Genomic DNA, 24187 nt, shown 5'->3' with positions numbered 1-24187 from the left:
AAGATCTAGGCTAAGATCTAATTATAACCGATTCGGTTTTCCGCGCTACCCTCGGGGGGGAAATGATCGTTGGAGCAGGAAATTCCACACAATTAACATCTTTTTATGACACCTACCAGGGCCTCTCTCCCTCCCTCTTTGGCCGGCAAGTCGAGCAAGAGGTATCGGAGTTTTCCTGCCTGGTCCCCGCATTTGGTGGCTTATCTTAAGTGGAATGTCACCGAGGTGCAGAATGTATGCGGGTAAGTGTTCACCGGCTATACCGGCTCCGGCCCTAGCCGGGAGTATGGTTGGTATGTTGGTCTGCGAAAAACAACGGAGCGGTCGTCACCGGCGACAGATGGAAAGTTGTCATCGCTGTGGTACGCCCGTACGATTCCCGGTGCCATTTTCAGAGTCCAGCTCAACTGCAGTCTCTCTGGGGGATTTGGCGGATGTGGTCTAAATTTAAACACCATGCAGTGCATCGCGTGAGGTTAGTGTTTCCCAAGGGACGCGAGATGCCGACGAAATTAAACTCCGGATAGACCAACTCGTTCAAGTGCGCCTCAAGAAGCTGCAATTGAACAAAAACATCCGCGCTGAAGGGGTTCCAAGCATCCCAGAATCTTCTCAAACCCAGAACTCGGAAATGGGAAACCAAGCGCACTTCTCCCGCGCACATATTCCATTGCAAGCCACACTTGGAAATGTCTCCACTGAATAACAAATTTAAGCTAATTGGTTGCGACAATTAAGATCGATTCGGGTGTTGAAGAACGGCGTTCACTCGAACGCCAGCGCGACCCGAAAATGCCCGTCGCGCTAATTGGGAGAATGCGTAAAAAGGGAGCGAAAAAAAATAATACGAAATGGAAAGAAGGCAATCTTCTACATTCCTTTCTTAAAGTCCCTGTTACCAGTCGCATGTTATGCGAGTCCGATTTGCTTTACGGCGAGTATGAAAGATCACCCGGTTCACGTCAACGATCAAAAGTGTCAGTTTGATTAGCGTCGTCGCACAAGAGCAGAGGGCAACACATTCCATAATCGAGAGCAAAATGTCCGCCGGCGTCGGAACACAGCGTATCAGTGACGTGTTATGAAATGAGAAGATCAAACACGATACAAAAAAAAAACAAATGCTATCGGTTGAATAATGCCTAATCTATTTTTTCGAATTTAAAATTCGCATAAAGACAAATTAAAAAAAAAAAACTATGACAGGTTGTTCCTCAGAAGTGACTTTGAGATGACATTTCACTCACTAAACTGTTTGTTTCACTTAAGATAAAAAAGTTAAACCTACTTCCTGAAGCTCTCAAGCAGATAACAGCACGATAAGCAACGATCATGATGATCCGATGACTCACATCGGATGGCATTTCCAGCCAACGCTGATGAGATAACACGACACCATGGCCTGTTGAATGAACTGTTGGTGATTTAATTTGGCCCCGAACCGATCGAAACCAACGCCAAAAGGACGGCATGCGGCCACTCGTAAAACTTTGAAATGAGCAAAAAGAAAACAAACGGGAGAAACAGTCAAACGACACCGCCGGATGGATGTTAAATGTTGATTTTGTAGAAATCGCTAATTGATAGCACAACACGTCACCGCCCGGGACACACCATTTACGACACCCAGTCAAAGATCACGAAACTTTCCAAGGCGCAGCGTGTGTGTGTGTGTGTGTGCCTCAACTCCGTGTCCCAAGATCGGTGCATTGGGAGCGAATTTAAATGGGCATCAATTAAATCGATCAACGAATCGGGCCACAATTAGTCTTCGTGCAGGGGAGAAAGAAGACCTAAGTCTAGTCAGTCCCCTAATCCACTCCCATACCTGGACCGCAATCGGAACGATCACGAACGGCACAATTAAAGCGGCGATTGTTTTGTGGCACACTCCGAGCGACATCGCGCGGGCCACTTTCTCCGCGGCGATCTGTCAAAATCACTGACAGTTTGATTAGCCGGATTGCAGTAAAGCTCCAATCAGCAATGGACCAAACTAAAATCTCGGGGACGTTCGTTAACCTCGAGCGGATGGATAAAGACCGACGTAATGAATGGCAGAGAAACAATAAGCATCATCCATCCGTCCACTCGTCAGCGCTTCGATAAGCGGCGCAAATCGGGCACGGGTTTTTAATTCCCAACGAATCGGTGCACACCACCAAACTAACTGCACATAGATAGATAGCAAACCGTTTATTATCTGCCGTTTATTGTTGGCCGTCGGACGAACCGAAACGTTTTCACTTACGGAGCGCGAAAAGTGGTGGAGGAATCATAAACGTCAGCTTTCTTTCTCGTTGCGAAACGAGATTTCGAGCGCCAAAAAGCGCATCCTATCGGTGGAAATGTAATTGTTAGCTGAATAATCAGCAGTGCCCTTGTTTGATTCGCATTCCTCATACCTTCGCCGGAAAGAGTGGCAATGGGTCTGGGCTGGTATGCATGATAATCAAAAATCCGATGCACCCGATTGTTGCGAGCGACGAAATGCAGTCATGCAACCGTGCACCATACCATACCATACGAGAAATGATGCTGCATCTCGAGTAACACGAAATTCAAACAACTTTGCCAGTTGTTCCAACTTCCAGTGAAAACTTTACTATATCGACAGAACGCAAAAGAGAGGAAAACAACAACAAGCAACATAAGCGCACAAACAGCATTTATTTTTCCACTTATGCTACACTTTCGGTTCCTTCCCATCGGGCCAGAGCAAGATCAAAAGAAAGCTTTTTATTTGTTAGTAAAATATTTTACTACCCCTTCTAAACAATGAGATTCGTTCCAATTTCTTGAAATGTGTTTTCGTCTCTCGCTTTCTGAAGTGGCACGGGATTTTCATGGCTACTCTCATTCCCATCGCACTGCGGCATCAATCACGAAACAATAAGCCGGTGCAATTGCGCATTCCAGGGAGCTGCACCGATTTCTCACACCGTGTGAAGGCGTGAGGTGCAATTTAACAGCAGCTAATGGTGCTGCACGTGCAACGGAGAGATGAATAGTAAAAAAAATGCAAAATCAAAACGCATCAAATGTGCAACCCCGAGTAGTACGAAGAGTGCTGGAGGAAACGCTGTGATGCGTTTCTTTAGATAAACAGCTAATTCTATGAATCGCTGCCAAGAGAGAGGTCAAGCGGAGGATGATCGTGAATTGATGCAGCAGAATTATGAACTATGTTATTTGATTGCACTAACTTGTGTGTGGGAGCTTCTTTGAATGATTAAGAATGATTAAAGGGGATTTTGCACTCCCATAAAGTAATACAACGAAGATCAATCTGATTCTGTGTGAATTATCCATTTTTTTAAATATTTTTTTAATTACCTGAAACTGATTTGAAGTTGTTGTACCAAGTTTTTTAAAGTAAATTTTGTTTTCCTTTATTCTAACTAAAACATGTTTGCATATAACATCGATCGTTACATGATCACTCTACGTTAAATTGTGACCACTGATAAAGAGTTAAATTTAAAACGGCGAACAATGGTTAAAGCAACAACAGACAACCAACCAACCGAACGCCATCAACCGCATCTCCCTCCGCAAAGAATTAATAATTTATTAGTTGTCGAAAGTCAAACACCGCTCAGCTAACAAGCCGTAAAGAGCTAACATGGTAAATGAAATTGCCTCGAGTCATATTTTGATAAGCTTCTAGTTTCGCCCATCAAACCAAACCAGTTTACCCGTCCTAAAAGCGGTTTCCTTTGGTGCTCCACACCGCCCGTGCCGGTTTCCACCATCACACCTCTCGGGAACCACTATTTCTTCATGGAAGAAGACAAGACAAACCAACCGGCGGCAAGGCGGGTGAGGAGATTTGCACGCCGTCCGCACGGGGCAAACAATCCACCGACAGTGGAAACGCCGCGACAGGGAAAAGTGGTACACTTCCAGCGGCCGGTGGAAAACAGGTGAGTGAAAAGAGCCCCAAAACCCGTTCCGAACACAATGGAAGCGTAGTACTACTACGCCGTGATTATGGCGAGAAGCGACGACGACGACGACGACGACGACGACTGGGCGCTTCGCATGAATAAAACGCTGCATTTAGAGGTAGAATTAGAAATCATAATAAAATAAAGCCAGTGCGCCGAAGGGCGATACACGGTCGAGAGGAAGCGGCCGGCGGAGATGAATGATGATGGTGGTAGTAGGGAAAATGGAAAACAAGAAAGTCTACACACTCGCGGCAGCGCTGCTTCTGCCCGAGCCGGGCGTATGTTTTTCCTCGCCGATTCGTGCCAGATGGGATGGCCCGAGTGTATGTGTGTGTGTGTTGTTGTTCGCTGGGAACCACGAGGCCACATGGCGATACGATGCACCGCCGAGGAAAAAGGGAATTCCACTCGGCGCGGATTTATGAACCCCGCACTCCCAAATGGACCGGCAAGCTTCTCCCTTACTTTACGACTTTTAGTGGGTCGGTCATCTTTCGCGCCCGAGACAATCTGGCACTGCCGAACGTGCCACGGAGTCTCTTTCGCCACGGGGTTGTCAGTGATGTATTGGATTTGGGATGGGGAGAAGAGGGGAGCAGATTATTCCCATTTCCCAAACGGAACAACCGAACGGGAGAAGCTCGTGACAGATAGAGAGGGGGGTTATTTTAACGAACCAGCCAGGTAATAATTATTCACCGGAATGCTTGGGGTGCTTTATTAATGGGTGTGTATTATTTTAATACGGTCCACTACGGTTTAAAACAGAGCATTTGTCACCCGAAAGCCAGACATCATTAGGCCGATACAAATGTGTTAAAAATGAATGTTGATACGTCAAAAGCATCAGGTGGACAATAAATTGTCGCTTTGAGAACCTGATTCCCTATACAATGCGAAGCTCCTCATTTACAGCCGTTACCCGATTATTTTTACCTTTCTAACTCATGCTTGTAATAACGCATCAATTTTTGTATGTAAGTACAGCATTTTTGTTTCCAACGCATCACTGTTTGCCTCGAAGTTATATATTTTTGTCTCAGATTTTAATTTAGGCAAGCCAGCAATATAAGCATTTCCTGTGAACAAATTTATTGAAATATTTCATAACGACAAGAAAGTAATATTTGCCAGCTATGCAAATACGTTTATATCACCAAGTTTACCGCTTCTGTGCAAAAAATAGGTCTCGGCAATAGAAATAGGTTTTAAAATACACAATTTAAATTTAAAGCATAGATTTATAAATTTTTATCAATATTAGAGCTTATTTATCTAAAATCACCATTTCTATTTTCTGGTCTACGGCTCGAAACGAGAATAGAAAACAACGAGAATAGGCGGCAAAAAACATGCGCTCTGTTAAGGAGATGCATTAGAGACAAATACTGATACACTGTTTCAAAACTTGGGGACGATAAAACCTGCTTTCGAGACAGAATTAACTAGCAACGGCTGTAAGGTAAGTGTTAATAGACTCGTCTTTACACACTTCTTTTTTCGTCTACGAACTCCAGGCTGACGTAATTATTTTCTGTATTGCCTTAACAAAAAATACTCCTCTTCTGCGAGAAGTATAAAAAGAAGCAGCACCTCTCGAAACATCAATTTACTCGTTTGTTTTCTATTATAAGGAGCTGCGACGACTCACGTTTCCTATTGATCGCACACCAGGAGCAACAGAAAGATAAGCAGGAGAAATCCGTGCTGCAGAGTTCCACGTATCAGAAGTTAGATTCTTTCTGCCGGTCCAATCGGCTAAGTCATCGCCGTTTCTCTAGAGCTTACACTTGCTCAAACAAACCCACCGCCGCCGGTCCTCCGCTTACCTTAGGTGAATATAACCTATCTAGGCCTCACCCTGTCAGAGGACGATGACGTCGATAATGATGATGATGGAAGTTGTTGTTTTAGTTGCGAGAAGGAATTCAAGAGTTAGAAAATGGACACACGGCAACTCACGAGAACATTTTACACGGTTCAGCGAGTGGTCGGGTAAACAACAGGCAAAAAAAGTCCCAAAATTGAATTCCACCAACGATCGACGGTATGAAATCACAGATGTATGACGATGTTGACACGAGACCCAAAATATGCGAGCACCTGGAGCTCCATCCAAAATGTGTACGAGTGCTGGAGCTGGTGATAACCCTCCCCGGAACCAACGTCTCCCATGAGTCAACCCCGGGCGGATGCGATGGCGACCTTCTTCACAATTACGTGATATGACTGAGCTGGCCAGTGGGGTTGAGATCATTACCATCGACAATGGTTGAGTCATTTCCGCCAACGTCCGCCGTGGAGCGTGCAGGTTATCGCAAAAGCGGAGCTTTTATGCCTCAATAACTCAGAAGCGGGTAGGTCCGCAACCTATTGAGTTCAGATTTTAAAGTCCTCCTCCTGGAGGCCTCTATTTGAAGTTCGCCATAATCAACGGGTTAACTCTGAGGCAAATGATGTAACGCATCGAAAGCCCCTGTTTGGAGAGATATGTCTCCCAAACGTTACGTCCCGTTAGTCCATTATGTGCCGTTGTCACCAGAGTGGAAAGTCGGACCGCTTTCCACATTCCCCTCGAATGCACCGAATGGAAATAAGAATCCATCATGTTTAGAGCCAGATATTGCGGACCTGCCAGCCAACTTCGGACACGGAAGCGCACGGAGATTGGCTTCCCGGAGGAGGAAGTGTCGCGTCGTACCAAACGGGGCCACCCCACCGTGGCACATCTAGCGAGACTGCAATTCATCTATCATTTCCCACCGGAACCCCGCGGACAAATGAGCTGATCTTTTCCCATTTCTTCACCTGCTTTTTTTGTTTACTACTTCTTTTTTGTTCGAGAGGTACCACTTATTCAATGTTTCGTTTCAGTTCTCCTCGGTTCCACAGAGCCGGTAGCCCTCCCTACGTCTGGCTCCAGCTCTCCGGAGCCCAGTGTAGACGGAAGAAGCCTATTCCTGCCAGTAGCTCGGTGGCACCATCGGGGTCGGAAACTGTGACGAGCCGTGTGCCGTTTCTGACGAATAACACCACCATCCGTCACCAACGTTCGTCGAAGTTCAACTTCCCGCGAAGTGATCCGCGAGCGAAGAGGAAAAACCACTTTAGCTCCGATTTCAACGGATACACACGCTCCCCCTCCCCTTTAAGGTAACCCAATGCACCGTGGACGGGTTCAGATTTGCGCCCGGGTTCCGATGACCGACACTGCGCGATCAAGCGCGAGGCTCCGAGCGCCAAGAAAGACACACGCGGAAGTACCGGATGAGTGGTCACCTGCCGCTTGCCCGGAGCTCCCGGTCCAGGGCAAAGGCACAATCAATGCGCCATTCTCCGCTGGCTGGCAAAGAAAACACAACACCGTTCGCGTGGTCTCGGATTTGTCATTGAGAAGACATCTCCCAGCGAACCCCGAAGGAAGGTGTTTGGTAGATTGATGGAAAACCTAATGTCGGAGGGAACTAACTGGCGCCCGGGCCCACCTAGTCATCGCAGGTTGGCTTCCGATCAGAGAGATCAGCAGTGGGAGAAAGTGGCCATCGTCGATAGCAACCGGAGCAGTTGTCAGCACACGGTGTTGTCGGGGTTGTTGTTGTATGGACCCCTGGGAAACAAAAAGATCCACACCGAAGCCATACACGGAAGAGCGGAAAAAGTGCCGCCCGATGGCAGCGGTCGGTTTGTGGTTGATGGTTTTATGTGACATCCCCATTCCACCCCCCTTTGTCCCATCATCATCGCTCTCCCACAAGCCACCAAATGACAGCGGGCAAAATTGTAAAAGAAAAACTGGAGATACCCCATACCCGCACGGAATTGAACGACTAGGCGGCTTTTCACTATTTCACGGTTCATGAACCGTCCTGGCCACTTGGAAGGGGAGCGGGGTAGGGGAGATGCGACTACCATCCCGCACGCAGTCACAAGGGCGTAAAAGTTTCACGTCATAACATAGGTTTTAAGTGTTGAAACGGTACCTTAGGGTGTATCATTTATTAGCTATTTATGGGCGGGGGGGAATGTGCAACGCATGCCGTTGTAGCGGAGCTGAACAAGTTGTAAAATTTATTACTTACGGTTTATTATATTCCCTCCGTTCTACTCATTTAGTTCAAGAAAAGTTTCAGTTAATCAATGGACAAATAGATAATCCAACCCTATTTGGAATCGGAATTGGAAACATGAGTATTTATCTGAATAAAATCTTAAAAAAAAAACAAAGTGAAAAGTGAACAGGATTTTTCCAGTAATGATTAATATGATAAAATTCGATTTTAGATTTAATTTAACGCGTACATTCCCTTTAAATGAACTAAAAGATGCGAGAAATGCTTTCGACATTTCTTTGAATGATTGATTTTTCTAATCTTCACTAAACAGATAGCAAAACCGTTGACTGTTGTGAAATAAATGTATTCAATATATGGATTTAAATATATTTATTTCATAATAACACATAAAAAGCAGGTTGATTTGTTTATTTTATTTTACTTCAGTTTGATCGTCAAAAAAAATCTAGAAATTGAACTGAAAATATGGGCGGCTGAATTATCTATATTTTTGCTACACTAGTTTAATAATAAAAGCTGAAAGGATATTTATAAAATTCATAATTGATTTTATATAAGTCTCAATTTCGTTGTCTTCTGCTCGATTTGTGACTGTACACGTTCCGTTGACACGCAAATCAAAAGTATCAACGTACGTAGCTATCGATTTATAGATAAGGAAAGCTTAAGTGCAAACTATTCCGGCTCCTCTATCTGGAAGGAATCACATTTGTTAGTTCTCCCATCGATCTGATACACATAATCTCGATGTTTATATGCGTTTCGAACCACGCCGCACAATTGCATAGTGCGGAGTGCAAATAACATTGATAATACGCCCGGGTGTGGGCCGGGCGTGTTTGTTTGCATTACGCCCTAGAAAGCTGATTACACACAGCTGACACAAGTGATCCACACACAGCGTGCGCATCAGAAAGCAATTTCGCCATCGGCAAAGCAATGGATGGGTTTTATCAACCCTTCACAAACCCACAATGCTGCTGCTGCTGCTGCTTGGTGGCGCCATCGTTGTGGCAAGTGCGGAGAATGTTTACAACGGTGCAGTTAAGCAGTTGTAAGAGCCACGCGAGGCACCACTTCGCTTTATCATCGACTTCAACTTTCGCCCGACTCGGTGGTAAAAACGTTGATTGAAGCATTTTTCGAACTGCGCCGATTGGAAGGCTCGTCCGGTGAAATTTCCCCTCCCATCTGGATTTGCATACACAACCATCCTCAACCGGTTAGAATGGCCCCCGCTCGAAGGCCGGGGCCGGGGAGGCAGCACGCACTTTGGTGTAACATTTTCATTCGTTCATAAATATTAACCACATGCTAATGTGTCTTTTATCTTTATTTCGTGTCTTTCGGTTATTTTTTGTTTCGTTTTAGTTTTGCCACACGGAAGCCCGCGAACGGAACACCATTCAGGGCGTGATGAACGCTGCGAGGAAGGGCCACGCACGGCCTTATGCGCACGCGAAGCGCACGAAAAAAGGTAACGATTTATTATCGTCGATGAACCGCGCGAGACCGCGGGCTGGCATATTCGATCCCAAAACGTATAGGGACCGCCCTATCGGTTAGGGACGAGGGGGGAAAACCTGCAAGCAGCGATCACTTGTCGATCAAGTCCCTGTCGCCGACAGCGCACCGTCGACGAGCATCGCGTGTGCATCTCGCGCAGCTTTCACAATCAATTTATGCAAAATATCGATCAGACCGCCTCAACCACCACGCACCACCCGCCCGGCCGGGCCAGCTTTCGGGAACGCCGCCCGTCGTCCCGGCCCGACGTAAAGCGAGTAGCGAAGAAAGCAAACCGGCAACATAACCTAACAGTACACACAGGCTCGCTTCTTATGGGCGAGAGCCAGCGGATGGCGGACGTGTCGGATTAATTTGTACAATCTGCAAAACATTTGCTAAAAACAACAAGGCCAACAGGCGCGGCGGGGGGGATGGATGGGAAGCAAGAATGGTGCGCAGTGGCGCCAGCGAGGTAAGGTTTGCACCATCCGCGGGCCGCTTCGAAGTTTCGCTCGTGGAGCAAATGTAACATTTTTTAAACAAAACCAAACGAAAACTATCAACCCTAGCCATCGAGAGACGGGAGGAGGAGGGGCCCATGGATACGGCATAGACAGTTCGTTCCTGTCCCCGAAAAAAAGATGAGGCCGATGGGGCCGACGACGAAACGCAACACAAGAGCCACCGCTTTTCCCTCGGACCGCTTTTCAACACGATGGTTATGCCGAATATGGGCATCGGAGGAAATGTCACTCCAGCGTCGGACCGTCGGGTTTGTCACGAGCCCGGGCGACAATGGACCACCAGAGGCTGGGGGGAGCGAAGTCGGCAGCCGGCTGCGGGGATGATACGAAATGTCAAACTTTCCCTTTTTTCGACCAGATGGTCCGCCGCGATGCGGGGAAACGCCGAAACGCCATCGCACACAAACCCCGGGAGATAATTTGTTGCATCTCAACCCGTAGGTGAGGGGGGAACGGGGGGAACGGGCGTAGGGTGGGAAGGGTTTCCACTGGCCCGTTGATCGATGACAAATCTGGTAATTGTATCAGCTTTCACCGGTGGCCGTGGTAGGGACGCGCATCGATGCCAACAATCTCCGACAGGTTGCACCCATAGACGAAACCTAAATACAACCGAAAGCACTCACACACACACGCGGGTGACACGGGACTGGTTTTCCGGCCAACCGGCTTCGAGCGAACGTAGCCCGAAATTTCGTCAACGATCGGCGGTTCTCGAAAACGATTCGACGGATCGGACACCGGAGTTTAGAGCCTCGGGAGATTTGATGGGTAGATACAAATTCTTTGGATTCTTCAGCGACAACGATACGAAATGTGTTGACGTAATGGAGCTTCTGGAGGCGAATGCTTCGTTTGGTCTCTAAACTGGTTAAGATGTAAGCAAACCAAAAGTGCTACACATAAGAAGAGGCCGCACGAAATTGACGTGAAGATGAATTTTATCTTTTAACACACATTTCGGCTAGAAAATATCAAAATATTTGGAAAAGATTTGCATTAAATGTATACAAATGGATAAATTTTAACTTTGAGAAAAAATAAATAACTGTTCAACATTATTGAAATTATTTGTTTACGTTAGAACTTGGCTGTCGAAACCATACGAAAGCATCATAATGAAAAATCCTGTAAACGGTTCCGAAAAAACGACTGAACTAAAGGAAAATAAAATAGTTTAAACAACTAAAAATAAGATATAAATGAAATATGCCGAGGTAGCAGGCAATTGTTGGGTAATACGAACTCAAATTGCCAAACTTGATTTATTTAAATTATTCAAAGAGTTCAATGGAAAACAAAATTAAAGCCGAACGATTTTCGGCTTTTATCAATAAAAATCATGTTTTACTTGGAAAAATAAATAGAGGAGGACCAACTCAACGCAACTTGGAAAAATTAGAGTCGGAACACACTCAAAGATTAAATGCTAATGATGAACAAAGATGAAGATGATGAAAAACAATTGAGTGTTATAAAACTTACAAACATAATACAAAGCAGTAAAAAACGAACATCGTGGTGCAAATGTGTTGTTTGTTTGCTTTTTTACGGTATCTGATTTTGTAACTTTACCCATTTACAATTTATCAACAATCCATGGCTTCTGTTAGCCTTTGACGGCGAAACTTTGACAATCCTGTACGGTTTAGCAACTACCGTAAATGGTTCCGTTTTTCGTTCACGTTATAATGAAGCTAAAATCCCGAACTCAACTCTTTTTTGCTGCCGCACAACATTAAAAACTAACCACAGAAGAGGATCATTTCATCAGTAAGACCACTGGCTGGCAAAAAAGCACCCCAATTCCAGTGCCACGGTTTCGAAACGTTTCCAGGCGCGATGTGTTAAACACGGTCCGATTTTGGCGTCGCTATTTAATTTTGCAATAACAACGTGGCTTTCGTAGCGCATTGTTGCACTTCCCATCGCCATCAACCACCTCAAAAATAGGAAGTACCGTGACGGATCGGTCGGTTCGCTGGGCCGGACCCCGGGATTAAATGAGATTTTCCACCACACGCGGTCATTCGTTTCGCGAACTTCTGGTTCTGGTGACCTGCCTACCACCGGAGCGCGAACCCTCGGCCATTCTCGGCCTTTTCTCTGTTAATGATATATCATTGCGTTTCATTGTCCCGCTTTGGAAACGTCGCTCGGGGAGCACGATGGACCGCCGGGCGAACCAACCGGCACCGGTTCTGGAGCGCAGCGGAGCGGTGAATTTTTAGGTGGACCGTGGAGTTACGTCAAGCGGCAGCCGAAAAATGGCGAATGGTTTAAATTTTAATTAACGCGCCACACAATGCCACGACTTCTGGCGTCAATTACCTGCCTTTGGGCGAAGTTCCATCTCACTTCGTTTTAGATTAAAAATAAAATCAGAAAAATTATACCATCGGATTTATTTGCGAAATTTGCAGAGCTAAAAAATCCTTACCATTTGCAATGACCCACTTACGAAGCGCGTCATTTACGTAAATCTGCAGCCGCAAACCTTTTACCGGGTTCGCAGAAAAAAAGAGTTCTTCCAAAACAAAAACAAAACAAAAACTGTCGTCCCTCGCAACGGTGGAGACAAACAGTCCCATCCCTGACGCAAAACGTCTCCCGTGACTCGTGCAGCATCGTCATCGCCAACGTACAACCCTCTTACGGGTTTACCGCAATCCGCATGTACAATCGGAATTAGGACACACGCATACATACTCAGATAGAGAGAGAGATGGGAGAGGCCTTAGGGAAGGGGCGACAGGAAGCTGCCGATGCACAATTGGGTCACTGGAGGTAAAACTGCAGTAGAATAATGCAACGGAAGGCAAAATCACACACGCACGCACGTTCCATGGTGCATCGATGTGCTGCTTTGGGGCAACCCAACACACACCGCCACAACCAGTTCTCGAACGAAACGGGATACGCCCGGATCGGATGTGTCTGCGCGGGTGGGAAAACCGGCCGATCGAGGAAAACCAGCAGCACACCGCGCCACGAGGCTCTGCACGCGGCTATTCTCGAAGGCCATTCCAGGCTCAGCCCCACGCGAACACTTCGCCGAACTCCGCAAACGGAACCCAACGGAAAGACTTCAACCGATGAGCGACGAACCGCGCACCCGGGCGAAACCAAACGAAAGACTTCAACCATTTCTCGCAAGCGACGAACCTCGCGTCAACGCGACCGAAGGTAAATAAACCAAAGCAAATCGCCGTGGCAAAGGCTCAAACGAACACGAATACGACGTACGTGGACATACTTTCCACCGGCACCGCAAGTATCGCGAGGATTTAAGAGCCGTTCTGCACAGAAAGGCTCCAAAGAGTTCGGCTCGAAAGAAAAGGAAAAACAAGGTTTGCACCAAACTGCTGTGCCGCAGCTGAGCTGAGTTGAATGAGTGGGCGATGAACCTGGCTCGCCTTCCTCGTATGCCATAGTGCGAAGACCACGCATCCCATGCAGCGAACTTTTACGTGGTTGGATCGCACTGCAGGAAAAGCAGCGCCATCATCAGAAAGCGACGCAACGTTTCCATACAAACCCTGGTGGAGGATGCACCTGAGCTCGGCGGACGACGGAGTGCATGTCAGCCAGCTATCGACCACGAACCACTAGCCGTTTCATTATTTTACGCCGTGTTCTTTAGTGCTTAAGCGATAGATCGTGGCTAGAGAAATTTATAGCGCGCCTTCTGCTACTGGCCGCACTCTCCCGGACGAGGTTTCTTCCATCTGGGCGAAGGCAGGGGGAGAGGCAGCAGAGTTCCGGAAATTTATCTTCCGGCAAACATCGACCGCAACAACAACAAACACACACACTCGCGGGAAAAGGGTGCTTCTCGCGCGCGGTTTGTTGTGCAAGGCAAGGGCGGTTCGTCGTTTTCTGCAGTGGGTTTGCGCATTATTGTGTTGGTTGTTTATTGTTTTTAACATAGTGTTCACGATCTTGCCACCGTTTCGTCCGTTGCTGGTGGCGAGGAGAAGGAAAGAAAGCAGGGCAAGAACCAAACGATGGTTTATCGTGTGGTCGGCCAGTGGAACCGCGCGGTAAAAAGGGGGAGGTTGATTAGGTTAAATTGTTGCACAGCAAGTTAATTCAATTCATTTCCACCGAACAATCATTGAATGATATTCGATAGGCTTTCGTTCATACGAGAATATAAAATGCAAATTGCAAGTAAAACTACTTAATATTTCATGTTGGTTGTATTTTCGCCACAACGAGAGAATCACTTCAACGTGTCATTATTGTATCTGAAGGTTGTGCTTAATGTTTCACGATTTTTAACGAAAACTATATGAGTCAGGAATTACGAATCACTTCGGTTAGAGGCCATCTTGAAGTTGGCGGAGCTTTGAATGCAAACAATATCAAAGCATTTCAAACCAGAACTGGCCACCGTTGAAATGGCCAGTGTAACAGAGTATTTTCATCAAAAATATACCTTTCCAACGGCGACTCTGTTCCTTTTTGGTGAGTATAAGCATTGGGCGCGTGCAATCAACCGCAACGAAACAAAAAATCGGTGAGCTGAGAAAAGGTGACTCAAGACGTTTAAATGAGAGGGTAGAAATAAAAATCCCCCCTCGGAACCAAGTACACCCCCCTCATGCAAGAGTGAAGAATATCAGCAAAAAAAACCACCTTCCTATAATAATACGAAACGTTCCTCACATTCTCGCAGATTCTTGCCTTCGGTACGAGGAGCGGCCAGGTGACATAAGCGAGCATGAACGGAGACCACGAAAGGGGCCGCCGGACGACCTGCCGAAGGAAGGAAGTGGAAGAACAAGTTTCCGAAACACCAACACAGGCGCAACACGGGGAAGAGGAGTGCGCCTTGAAGGTTTCCTTGGGTTACGTTTGCCAAAAGGAAACTTCAAAAATAAAAGGCATATCGATACCAACGTTCGCCCTTTCGAAGGCAGCGGGAACAAATGAGGGAACGAGAGGACCGAAAACAAAAATCGGGCAGCATACAACAACATCAAACAATCTTAAGCTCATAACACGATCCCCACCACTGACAGTCGCTTTTTCGATCTTAACTTTCTGGTCCAGAATGGTTACTCAATCTCTTCTGAGTCAACGTCAGAAAGTGATCCAGCGGTAAGAGAAGACGTGGAGAAAAAAAAACCGTCCCGCCAGCCGAGCCGCACCGCATTTTGTTTTTCGATTCCTCCGAGGTTCCTTCGCCAGCATAAAAAGTAGAAAAATGCAGACAACGGCAGCCAGGCGACACAGCCGGGCGTGGAACGGGTTTTCGTTGAGTTCAGAAAAAGAAACGAACAACAACAACAGCGAAAGAGTTTAAGGAAACGGAAGATCGACGAACAACAACACCCGGGTGTGATGCTGCAGGGGTCGATCGCAGAAGGAGCGGGGGAAAAAAACAACCCCGACATCCCATTTCTGATAGAACGAAAGAACGGAGAAACCGAAGGGAAAAATTAACGTCAAATAAAGACACACACGCCCGTGGAATGATGAAAATGTACTTCGACGGTGTTGAAAACGAAGGAGCGAATGATGGTGGTGAGGAATGAAGCGAACCTTAAGGATTCCTCGAGCCTTATGATGGCCATGTGTGCGTGTTTTTTGAGTGTGTTGCAAGAGAAATTAGCGTACAGTACTTATTACGGAGTGCGTACAGCTCCTCCGAGATAAAATTATCAAGAGCTGGGAAACGCTAAAAAAACGCGCGAAATTTTATACACTTTGAAGTAATGGAACTGTACGCGTTAGCAGAAAAATAGTAAAAGAACAATAATGTAAATAATTATGTTTCATGTTTTTGCTTATTAAATACAGGGACAAGAAAAAAATCATTGAACGTGGAAACTTGGTGGAAAAAGAAAAATAAAAAAAGACGCGAATTAACAAAGAGTTCGTTAAAGTCGTACAGGACATCTTTACTTTTCGCTATTCGTCTTACAGTGATGCAAACCGAGTTGAAAAGGCATAAATTACCGTGTCAACTTGATATGCATATGTATTTTAAAATGGCTAGAATACTTCCCAAATTACAATGCGATTCGATTATGTTTTTTTTTTGTGTTGCTTACCTTTGAAATCGTCTCCGTACACGTACTCCAGAGTTGCGGCTTACGTGTTCCACCGTTTTGAACGAAATATAAATTGAACTCACAGTTCGACTAGCTTTCACTTTAGGCTCCGTGTTCCTGCTCCGGTGTTGTCGCCAAAGCCAAAGCGAGTTGTGGAAAAAGGACACTTCACTACAGGGTGATTGCACTGTTTCAAACGGAAGCACACAACACTTTCTTCGCCAACAATTTGGTGCACCTTGCGTAAATTAACGACGGCAGTAATTTTTTGGGTAAAATAATGGAACGAAACACGCTTAAAATTTTATCGGCTTGTTGAGGAAATATTTTTCTCTCGATGATGTTATGAGATGCTTTGCACTTTTATTATATATTCTCTCCTCACCTCGCCTGCACATCAAATAAACGATCAGCCGTAGTTGTAAATCACTTCCTAAAATTGAATACAAAATAGCATTAATAAACTGGTGTAGCGAAACAGAAGCTAAAATCTAACACATTTTCATTAACATAATTTCTTATTCATAAGAAAACTATGTATGAAAACAACACCATTGGTATTTAATTTAAGTCCTCTCGGTAGCTTCATCTTCTTTCGTTTTATCTCAAGCATGGTTGATATTCTTTTTCGCAAAGGTTGATTATGCATTCAACGTCATATAACATTCACAAGGACTTCGTAGACTTTGGAGAATATTGTGAGGACTTCAGTCGGTTTGCCATCTATTGATCAAGTAACATTCGCAGGGATCTTCGTAGAGTTTGGAGAATATTTTGAGGACTCCAGTCGGTTTGCCATCGATTGATCAAGTATTCCTACGCAGGGAAAACCGATGCCTATTTTTCCACTGCCCACTTTTCCATCAACCCTGCCGTCGATCCCGGAGGTACTATTTTCATCCGCGGGATTGCGCTTCGAAATCCTGAGGAAACGTAATCACGCACGCAACACCCACTCACACACTCGTACGCCCGATCTCCATTCCACGCAGCGTAGATCGTGTGTTCCTGGAGCGAAACTACGGACACTATCAACTTCAGCAGTGTCCAGTCCTCGCGATCGCACCGTGCCTCGCACGCACACCACCTTGCTCCGAATCCCAAAAACTAGACTCGATGCCCTGGATGGATTGGAGAAATCGAGCCTGGTGGGCATGCGTCTCGTTGCTTGTTAAAACGATGCATTTTTAAACCACGCACAACCCGCTACATCGACTCGAGCCATTGTTATTTTAACCACAGATCATCTAAATAAACACACGGCAAACCAATATCGTTCACCGGGGACTCGCTATCCCCGTTGCCACGCGACGCTCGAGACGATCGTGTAAATGGACAACAGAATCCCGGCACAAGCACAGCCTCAAGTGATAATGATGGCGCCGAACGAGGCTAAACTATGCACATTTTATGCACGACACTTTCTTCTAGCATACAAATAAAGTAAGCTAATACAGTTTACCAGATAAAAAACAACTCACAACAGTGATTTCTGTTTCTCCGTTTTAAATTAAACATTCGGACAGCCTGCTAACCTGAACCGTACACGTCGATCGCCGGAGAGTAACTGGCAGCTCAAGCTGAGTTGAGTTTCAGAGAGACTGAAAAAATATGTGTGTGGAAAATAGGTGCAGAAACCTTGGTAGGAATTTCAAGCTGCCAAAACAAATTTGTTATTATCTTTATGATCGCATAACCAATTTGTACTTTTAACCCCTTAAATGAAAAGTCTTTTTAAGATACACAACTTTATGTTGCAAACGATTTTTCCAGCATTTTTAGTTTTTGAGAAAATTAATTGTGTGGAAAAGAGATAGAACTCTACCGGAACAAGGTAGATAAACCAATTTAGTCAAATATTTACCATTTTCCAAATAACTTTTTATTCATAGAACCAATATTCACAACAAACCCCTCAAATGAAAGGTCTTTTTCAGACCAACAACTTTGTACAAGTGAATATTTATCGACCGTTTCTAGTTTTTGAGGAAATTAATGCTGCGTATGAATAGATTCACAATGGCGGATGTGTGTCATTTGTGACATTCACACCGAACCGGTACCGGCAGATTACCGATTACCGGTCGTGAGAAACTCCTGAAAGTATGCAACCAAACCACCATCAGTACACGCCTAAATGTATGCAAGTTATCTTTGAAGGAAACCGTTGACTGTTTGAAAAAGAAATTATTCGGTCTACAAAAACATGTACTATTTGCGTTTTTATGAATCCTATTAAAGAATTATTACTGTAAAAACAATAAATACAAACTGTATTTCTCGCTATTAACTCTACTTCAGAGAATATCTTCAAGTCAATTCGTTATTTCTTGCTGTTAGCTCTACTTTAGGATGTTATAAAAATATCGAATATCAATAACCAGTGTTGCTTTAGAGTTTAGTAATACTTTGCCAAGACTCAGTTCATAGTAAGGTTTTTGTGCTGTGGAAGAATTAAAGAAAGCATTATAGAGCAATAGTTTCAACATTGGAACAATATTAGATCAAGAAATATACAGCTGATAACAGGCAAACAAATTTCATTTTGGTATGTCGCTTCAATTCGGTTGAACCCAGCATCATGCATTGGAAAATAGATGGAATCAGCAAAGTGTCTTAAAAGCTGTTTATTGAACCGGATTTATTAATTCCATAGATACGGTTAGATGATGTCAGCTTCACTGTGCCGTGAAGAATCCTATTTAGTTTCTGTACAGAGGTGTCCAACTTCCCAAACCCAATTTATTTGTTTGTCATCCATACAAAAATCGCTACCATCTTCCGACGACTGAAATTGTACTGAACTGTTTTTATTTATTTGTGCTGGGTTTTTGTTCGTATAGTGGGAGTAAGCATTGAAAATAAAGCTCGCTAGCGGTGGAGACATCCGAGATCTTTACACGATAGCATATGGATAGTTGTAGCTGTACGCTGTGGGTAAATAAAAAAGAAGCGTTGCATTGCATTACTTTGAATGTTGAAAAAGTGTGGACGCACGACATGATCATGATGCTTAGCTCACCTAGACTAGGATATGCATAGGTAGCATAAGGAGAGATAACACTGCTGTACGGTGAAACGTAGCCGGTATAAGCATAAGGATATGCTCCGACCGAGTATGCCACAGGTGCCGCTGCTAGAAACTGTGCCTTTGGATCTGGTTTCGGTTCCGGTGCTGGTGCTGCCAACGTGCAGGCCACTACAGCCAAAACAACAGCGATCTAAAACGAAATATTCACCGTTTTTATTTTTTTTTTTTTTTTGCAGTTACAACCAACAGCCTCACTTTAGCAAACATTTTTCAACGTCTAAATCACAAACACACATCACTCACCACAAATTTAACAGCCATTTCGATTTGTTTGTAGTGAGATTTTTCGCGATTTTAACAGCTGCAACAGAGAGCTCTGTTGAATGAGAATCACAAGGCACGAAAAATTTTACACTACCAACAGTATTCACGTTCCAGGGCGTAATGATGTGGAATTCGGTAGTTCATAGATCTTTTATACGCTCGGCATTCGCTTGCTATCGATTCTATTTCACTGCGTGTCGGGTCTATATCCATAACTTCGCCGTGTACCATGACATTGGACAGTCCGGTCACGTACGATCGGTACGTACACCTCGGCGCAGGGAACGATCATCATCCGTTTTAGTGCAACAGGAGAAGTGCTACAAAATATGCAATCTATTGAATGACCTGTCCACGGACTGGGGAATCATAGCACTAGTACACGCCCATGCGGCCCATTTGCAATGAAGACATTATATTGAAATTTAGTCGGTCCTTTAATTCGTGATCCACGATATTTCGTGGACAGCAGTTTTCCGTCAGCCGAAACCGAACGTAATTGGTTCACCAAAGCCACGAATATTGCTTTCAAGATGTTTTCACTTTCCGACACACGGATAAGAATTACATAATTGAAAATGAAAACATAGCGCCGAAATTCAACTTGTTGCCAGAACAAGCCTAGTTATTTTGATTCGTCTCTTAACCATATATCATTCGCCTGTTTACTATGAAACGAACTTGACAATCATTTATCCAAATACAAAAACGAACCCATTGGCGGATGTGTGTTGACCATGTGCTAGGTTCCATGATACCTATTGCACGTATTGATTGCACATATTTGGGAATACGATAATGGAGGTTGTACGTGTTTTGGCGAGTCGACCTTGAATGTTACCTGTGGGGCAGAATTTTTTTACCTGCAGTAAATTATGTAGGTGAACTTGAGAAGTTTAGTTTTGGTACTTTAATAGCCTTCCTTATGCTTCTATCTTCGAGCATAGTTGGCTGTGACCGTCGATTATAATAAATTCATACGTGACCATACGACAGCTAGATACACATCAGATACATCAGGAACATTCCATTGAGTTTGGGCATGGGACGCTGTGAACGAGCAAAAGAAGGCAAATCATCATTCTAATTATATATTCAGAACGCTAATCCATCCCTGAACTGCTCCCCCAAACCAACTCAGAACAACTTCATGATACAATACATGAAGCATGAGAAGCATTAAAAGAAGTTATGATATAATAATTCAAAGGGTTTGTTTTTATTAAAGCCCGACTGTTCAACCCTTGAGTATTCATTTACTCTAGAAATAACCTTTGGGGTACGGGATAGTCGAGCGATTTTGTCGAATAAAAATGTGCCTACGTGCAGTTGGACAATCCCTCGTGGGCTGGGGCTCGAGAGGACTGACTATCTAAGTACACAACGGGAAGAAAGTTTAGTAAACCCTAAATGGGCAGTTATGATCGAAGAAATGTTAAGCCAAAGAAGAAGAAGCAATAAATGTTCCATGTAGCAAAAGGCACTGGAAAACATAAATATAAAGGACACGTGACATCCATCATCCATTCAAACATCTGCAAAACTTTCCGTTTGTTAATTCGTGAACTTAACGTATGACGGTCAAGTTGAACAAAACGACAATTTCAAATTCTGGAGGTGTCATACGTTACCAACATAACGCTTCATAACGTAAACAAAGGTTGGGTGGTGATTAAATGTGGTGACTATTGACTCATTGTGTCAAACATTGAAAAAATCTTCCGACGTCAACAACTTTGCGTAAATATAACAAAATGGTAAGTGTTTTGAGAGGCGATTTCATCTAAAAATAATTGATTTGTACTCCTTATAATGCAGGATGTGAGCGCTTTTTCCGGGGATGATTTCGACGTCAGTACGTGGATCAACCAGTCATACGAGCGGTCTCAAAATGCTGCCGTTTCCGCTGGTAGCCAACCAGGCGGCCACGCCAGCAGCAAGGAAGCATTTGTTTCCTCGCTCGTGTCGAAGATGCAACTCTACGTTCAGCAGATTAATGTCGCGTTGGAGCAAACCGGTGGCCAGGTGTTGAAAAACATTCCGAAGGTGGTCAACGATGCCCAAATGCTACAAATCGAATCCGGTCTGCTTAAGCAGCGCATGGACCAGGTGCAGCGAGAAATCTCACACTTGCACACCGAAACCGGCGACTGCATGGCCAGCCTGGAGCGGTTGGACTCTATCAAACGGCAGTTGCAAACCTCCAAACAGTGCCTTCAGGAAGCGGACGGCTGGGGTAAGTTAGCCGGCGAGCTAGACGATTTGCTGGAGAAATCGGACATCGATGCTTCGAGCAGCAAGCTGCTGTCGCTGCAGAAATCACTCGCCGCTCAGGTCGCGCTGCACGGGCACACGGAGCGCGAGAGTCAGGTGGAATATTTCAAAAATCGCCTCGAAGCCCTCATCAGCCCATCGGTGGTCGCTGCCATGCGCTCGATGGACAGTGCCGCCTGCCGACGATACGTTGGCATATTCGAGGGAATCGATCGGTTGGCGCAGTTGAAGCAGTACTACCGTACCGTGCTGAAAAGCTTCGTTCAAGAGCACTGGCGCAACGCCGTGGACGGAAGTGAAAGCGGAGGCTCGGGTGTGCTGAAGGAGTTCTACGACGTACTGGTGGAACTGCTGAAAAATCACCTTCGCTGGTGTAACCAGTGTTTCGGGAATGCCAACGATTGCGTACTAGCCGTCGCCGAAGCGCTGGAAAATCTCGATCCAACGCGCGAAAGTGTGGTCCGGAGCGCGTTGAAGCGAGCGTCGGATAAATTCTGGATGTTGTCTCAATTTTCCCTTGCTAACATCGAGGTGGGTAGTAAGGTGGAAGCTTTGGTACGTGGGCGATCCCAGCAAGACGTCCACTGCGATGACGAAACGATCATCGATCGGTTGGCGATCTCCATGTTCCTGTACTTCGGTGTTTTCCTCAAGGAATATCCTACGATGGAAAACTCTCAGCTCGAACTGTCACTACAAAATCACACGATCGTCGGACCGACCCCATCGGATAGTGTGCACAATCTTCAAAGTGCCAACGTGATAGTCGTACGCTTGGCTACGTCAGCGATGGACCGTTGTCAGGTAATCACCCAAAACTGTGCTCTCCTATCACTGGGCAGCGTGGTGCAAAACTATCTCACCTCCTACCTGGACCAGTACAACAAGGTGCAGAAACAACTGGCCGCTAGCCAGCCGAATCAAACGGACTGGAATCTTCTGCAGCTGAGCGTGGTACTTCTCCAGTGTCTCGGTGGGTTCCGCCAGTCCGTGCACGAGCTCGAGCACAGGTTTATCCAGCAGGTGTTAGCAAAACAGGCCCAGCTCACTACAGGAGCGAAGGAAGCGCGCTTCGAGTACCGCCTGCACACAAAGGGCGATGCAAACGAGCTACAAAAACTTGCCACCACATTCCAACAGCAGTCCCAGCCGGCATCGGAAGCCGGACCCGAACACTTCGCCGAGTTTCACGAGCGAATGAAGCGCACGTGCGAAGACATCCACGACACAATGCTGCGGATAGCGTTTTCACCGATCACGAAGCATTTCAAGCAGATCGAACCGGCAAGCAACCCGGGATCGATGGATGCTTTGCCTGATTACAGCTTCGCCCCGCAGGAGTACATCACTCTTATCTGTCAGTATTTGCTCACGCTGCCGCAGCACCTCGAACCACTGCTGCTTTCTCCGGCAGCCGTGCTGAAGACGGTGCTGGAGGTTGCGGACACGCGGTACGCCTCCAGTCGCCCCGGGGCGGACGTATTTTTGGCGCTGGTCGTCGAAGAGTCGGAGGCGCTATATGTGGAGCAGATAGAAAACATCTGTTCGCTCAGTGTTTCGGGCGCAAAGCAGTTGGCAACGGATATCGGTAAGACAAGCGGATGCAGTAGTTGTTGATGATTTACCCGGTTTCAACCTAGGCAAAAGTACAGTAACGATAGCTTCTATTTTGCAGAATACTTCGGAAGCGTGCTGGAGGAGATGGGCCAATCGCTGGGTAGTAATTTGCAGCAGACCGTCAAATTGCTTCGTGCTCCGCTGGAGTCTTATTCGGCTGCCGCGGCCGGTTGTGATCCGGAGCTGGTTGCCGCCATCCGTCAAAAACGAAATTTGATATCATGTTAACCAGTAGTTGATATTTAATAAAAACAAATGCATTCTCGTGCAATATCCACAAAGAAAAGATCAAACCCAACCTTTTCATTTGCAGTGTAATCCCAAAGAAAAACAGTACGATAAACTTTGAGTTTTGTTGTTCTCTCTGGACATATCGTCATCTCCATTTTATTGGCCGCGATGATCGTACATACATTTCGTGTTTTTGTTTTTCCGTTTGTCACTGTGTATTTACATTCTTCTTTTAATTCACGCGCGGGAGCGTGCGTCGCGATTCTTGTTTAAAAAACGGATTTCAACCGCCAACGATACCTGTAGAATATTATTTTCAAACAGCTCAAGTAAGCCAAAATTACCCCTAATTTGGGTGTGTTAAAAACACAATTAATTTATCAAACACCATGCCTGATTGGAAAACCATCCTTTAGTGGTGCATCGATAGAGAGGTCACCGGTAAGACTATCGAAACAGGCGGGCAGGCAGTTACAGGATCATCAACAAAAAAAAGGATAACACAATTATTCACCCGCCGACCATCAGAGCTGCACTGACCAAATTATTTGTCTATCGCATCTTGCAATTGTTTGCTGCAAGCGTTTGT

The 24187-nt window shown here is 45.4% G+C and overlaps 2 protein-coding genes across 2 annotated transcripts in view; one reads left to right on the top strand and one right to left on the bottom strand.

The window, feature by feature from the left end:
• LOC131271676 (spectrin beta chain, non-erythrocytic 1) overlaps window positions 1–17674 on the bottom strand; it is a 61494-nt gene extending 43820 nt beyond the window's left edge. Inside the window, exons 1-2 of the mRNA XM_058273182.1 lie at window positions 17603–17674; window positions 16122–16554 (exon numbers count right to left, since the gene is read on the bottom strand). The gene's annotated coding sequence lies outside the window, so the exon portion shown is untranslated. The remainder of the gene's footprint in view (window positions 1–16121; window positions 16555–17602) is intronic.
• A 3520-nt stretch (window positions 17675–21194) lies between these two features.
• Window positions 21195–23913, top strand: LOC131271411 (conserved oligomeric Golgi complex subunit 7). Its single transcript, XM_058272827.1, has 3 exons — window positions 21195–21233; window positions 21295–23338; window positions 23426–23913. The coding sequence occupies exons 1-3, from the start codon at window positions 21231–21233 to the stop codon at window positions 23593–23595; spliced, it is 2217 nt and encodes a 738-aa protein (XP_058128810.1). The 5' UTR covers window positions 21195–21230; the 3' UTR covers window positions 23596–23913.
• Window positions 23914–24187: the final 274 nt, after the last annotated feature.

Source organism: Anopheles coustani, chromosome 3, assembly GCF_943734705.1.
Source record: "Anopheles coustani chromosome 3, idAnoCousDA_361_x.2, whole genome shotgun sequence".
Classification (NCBI taxonomy): domain Eukaryota; kingdom Metazoa; phylum Arthropoda; class Insecta; order Diptera; family Culicidae; genus Anopheles; species Anopheles coustani.
This window is presented reverse-complemented; position numbering and strand designations above follow the sequence as displayed.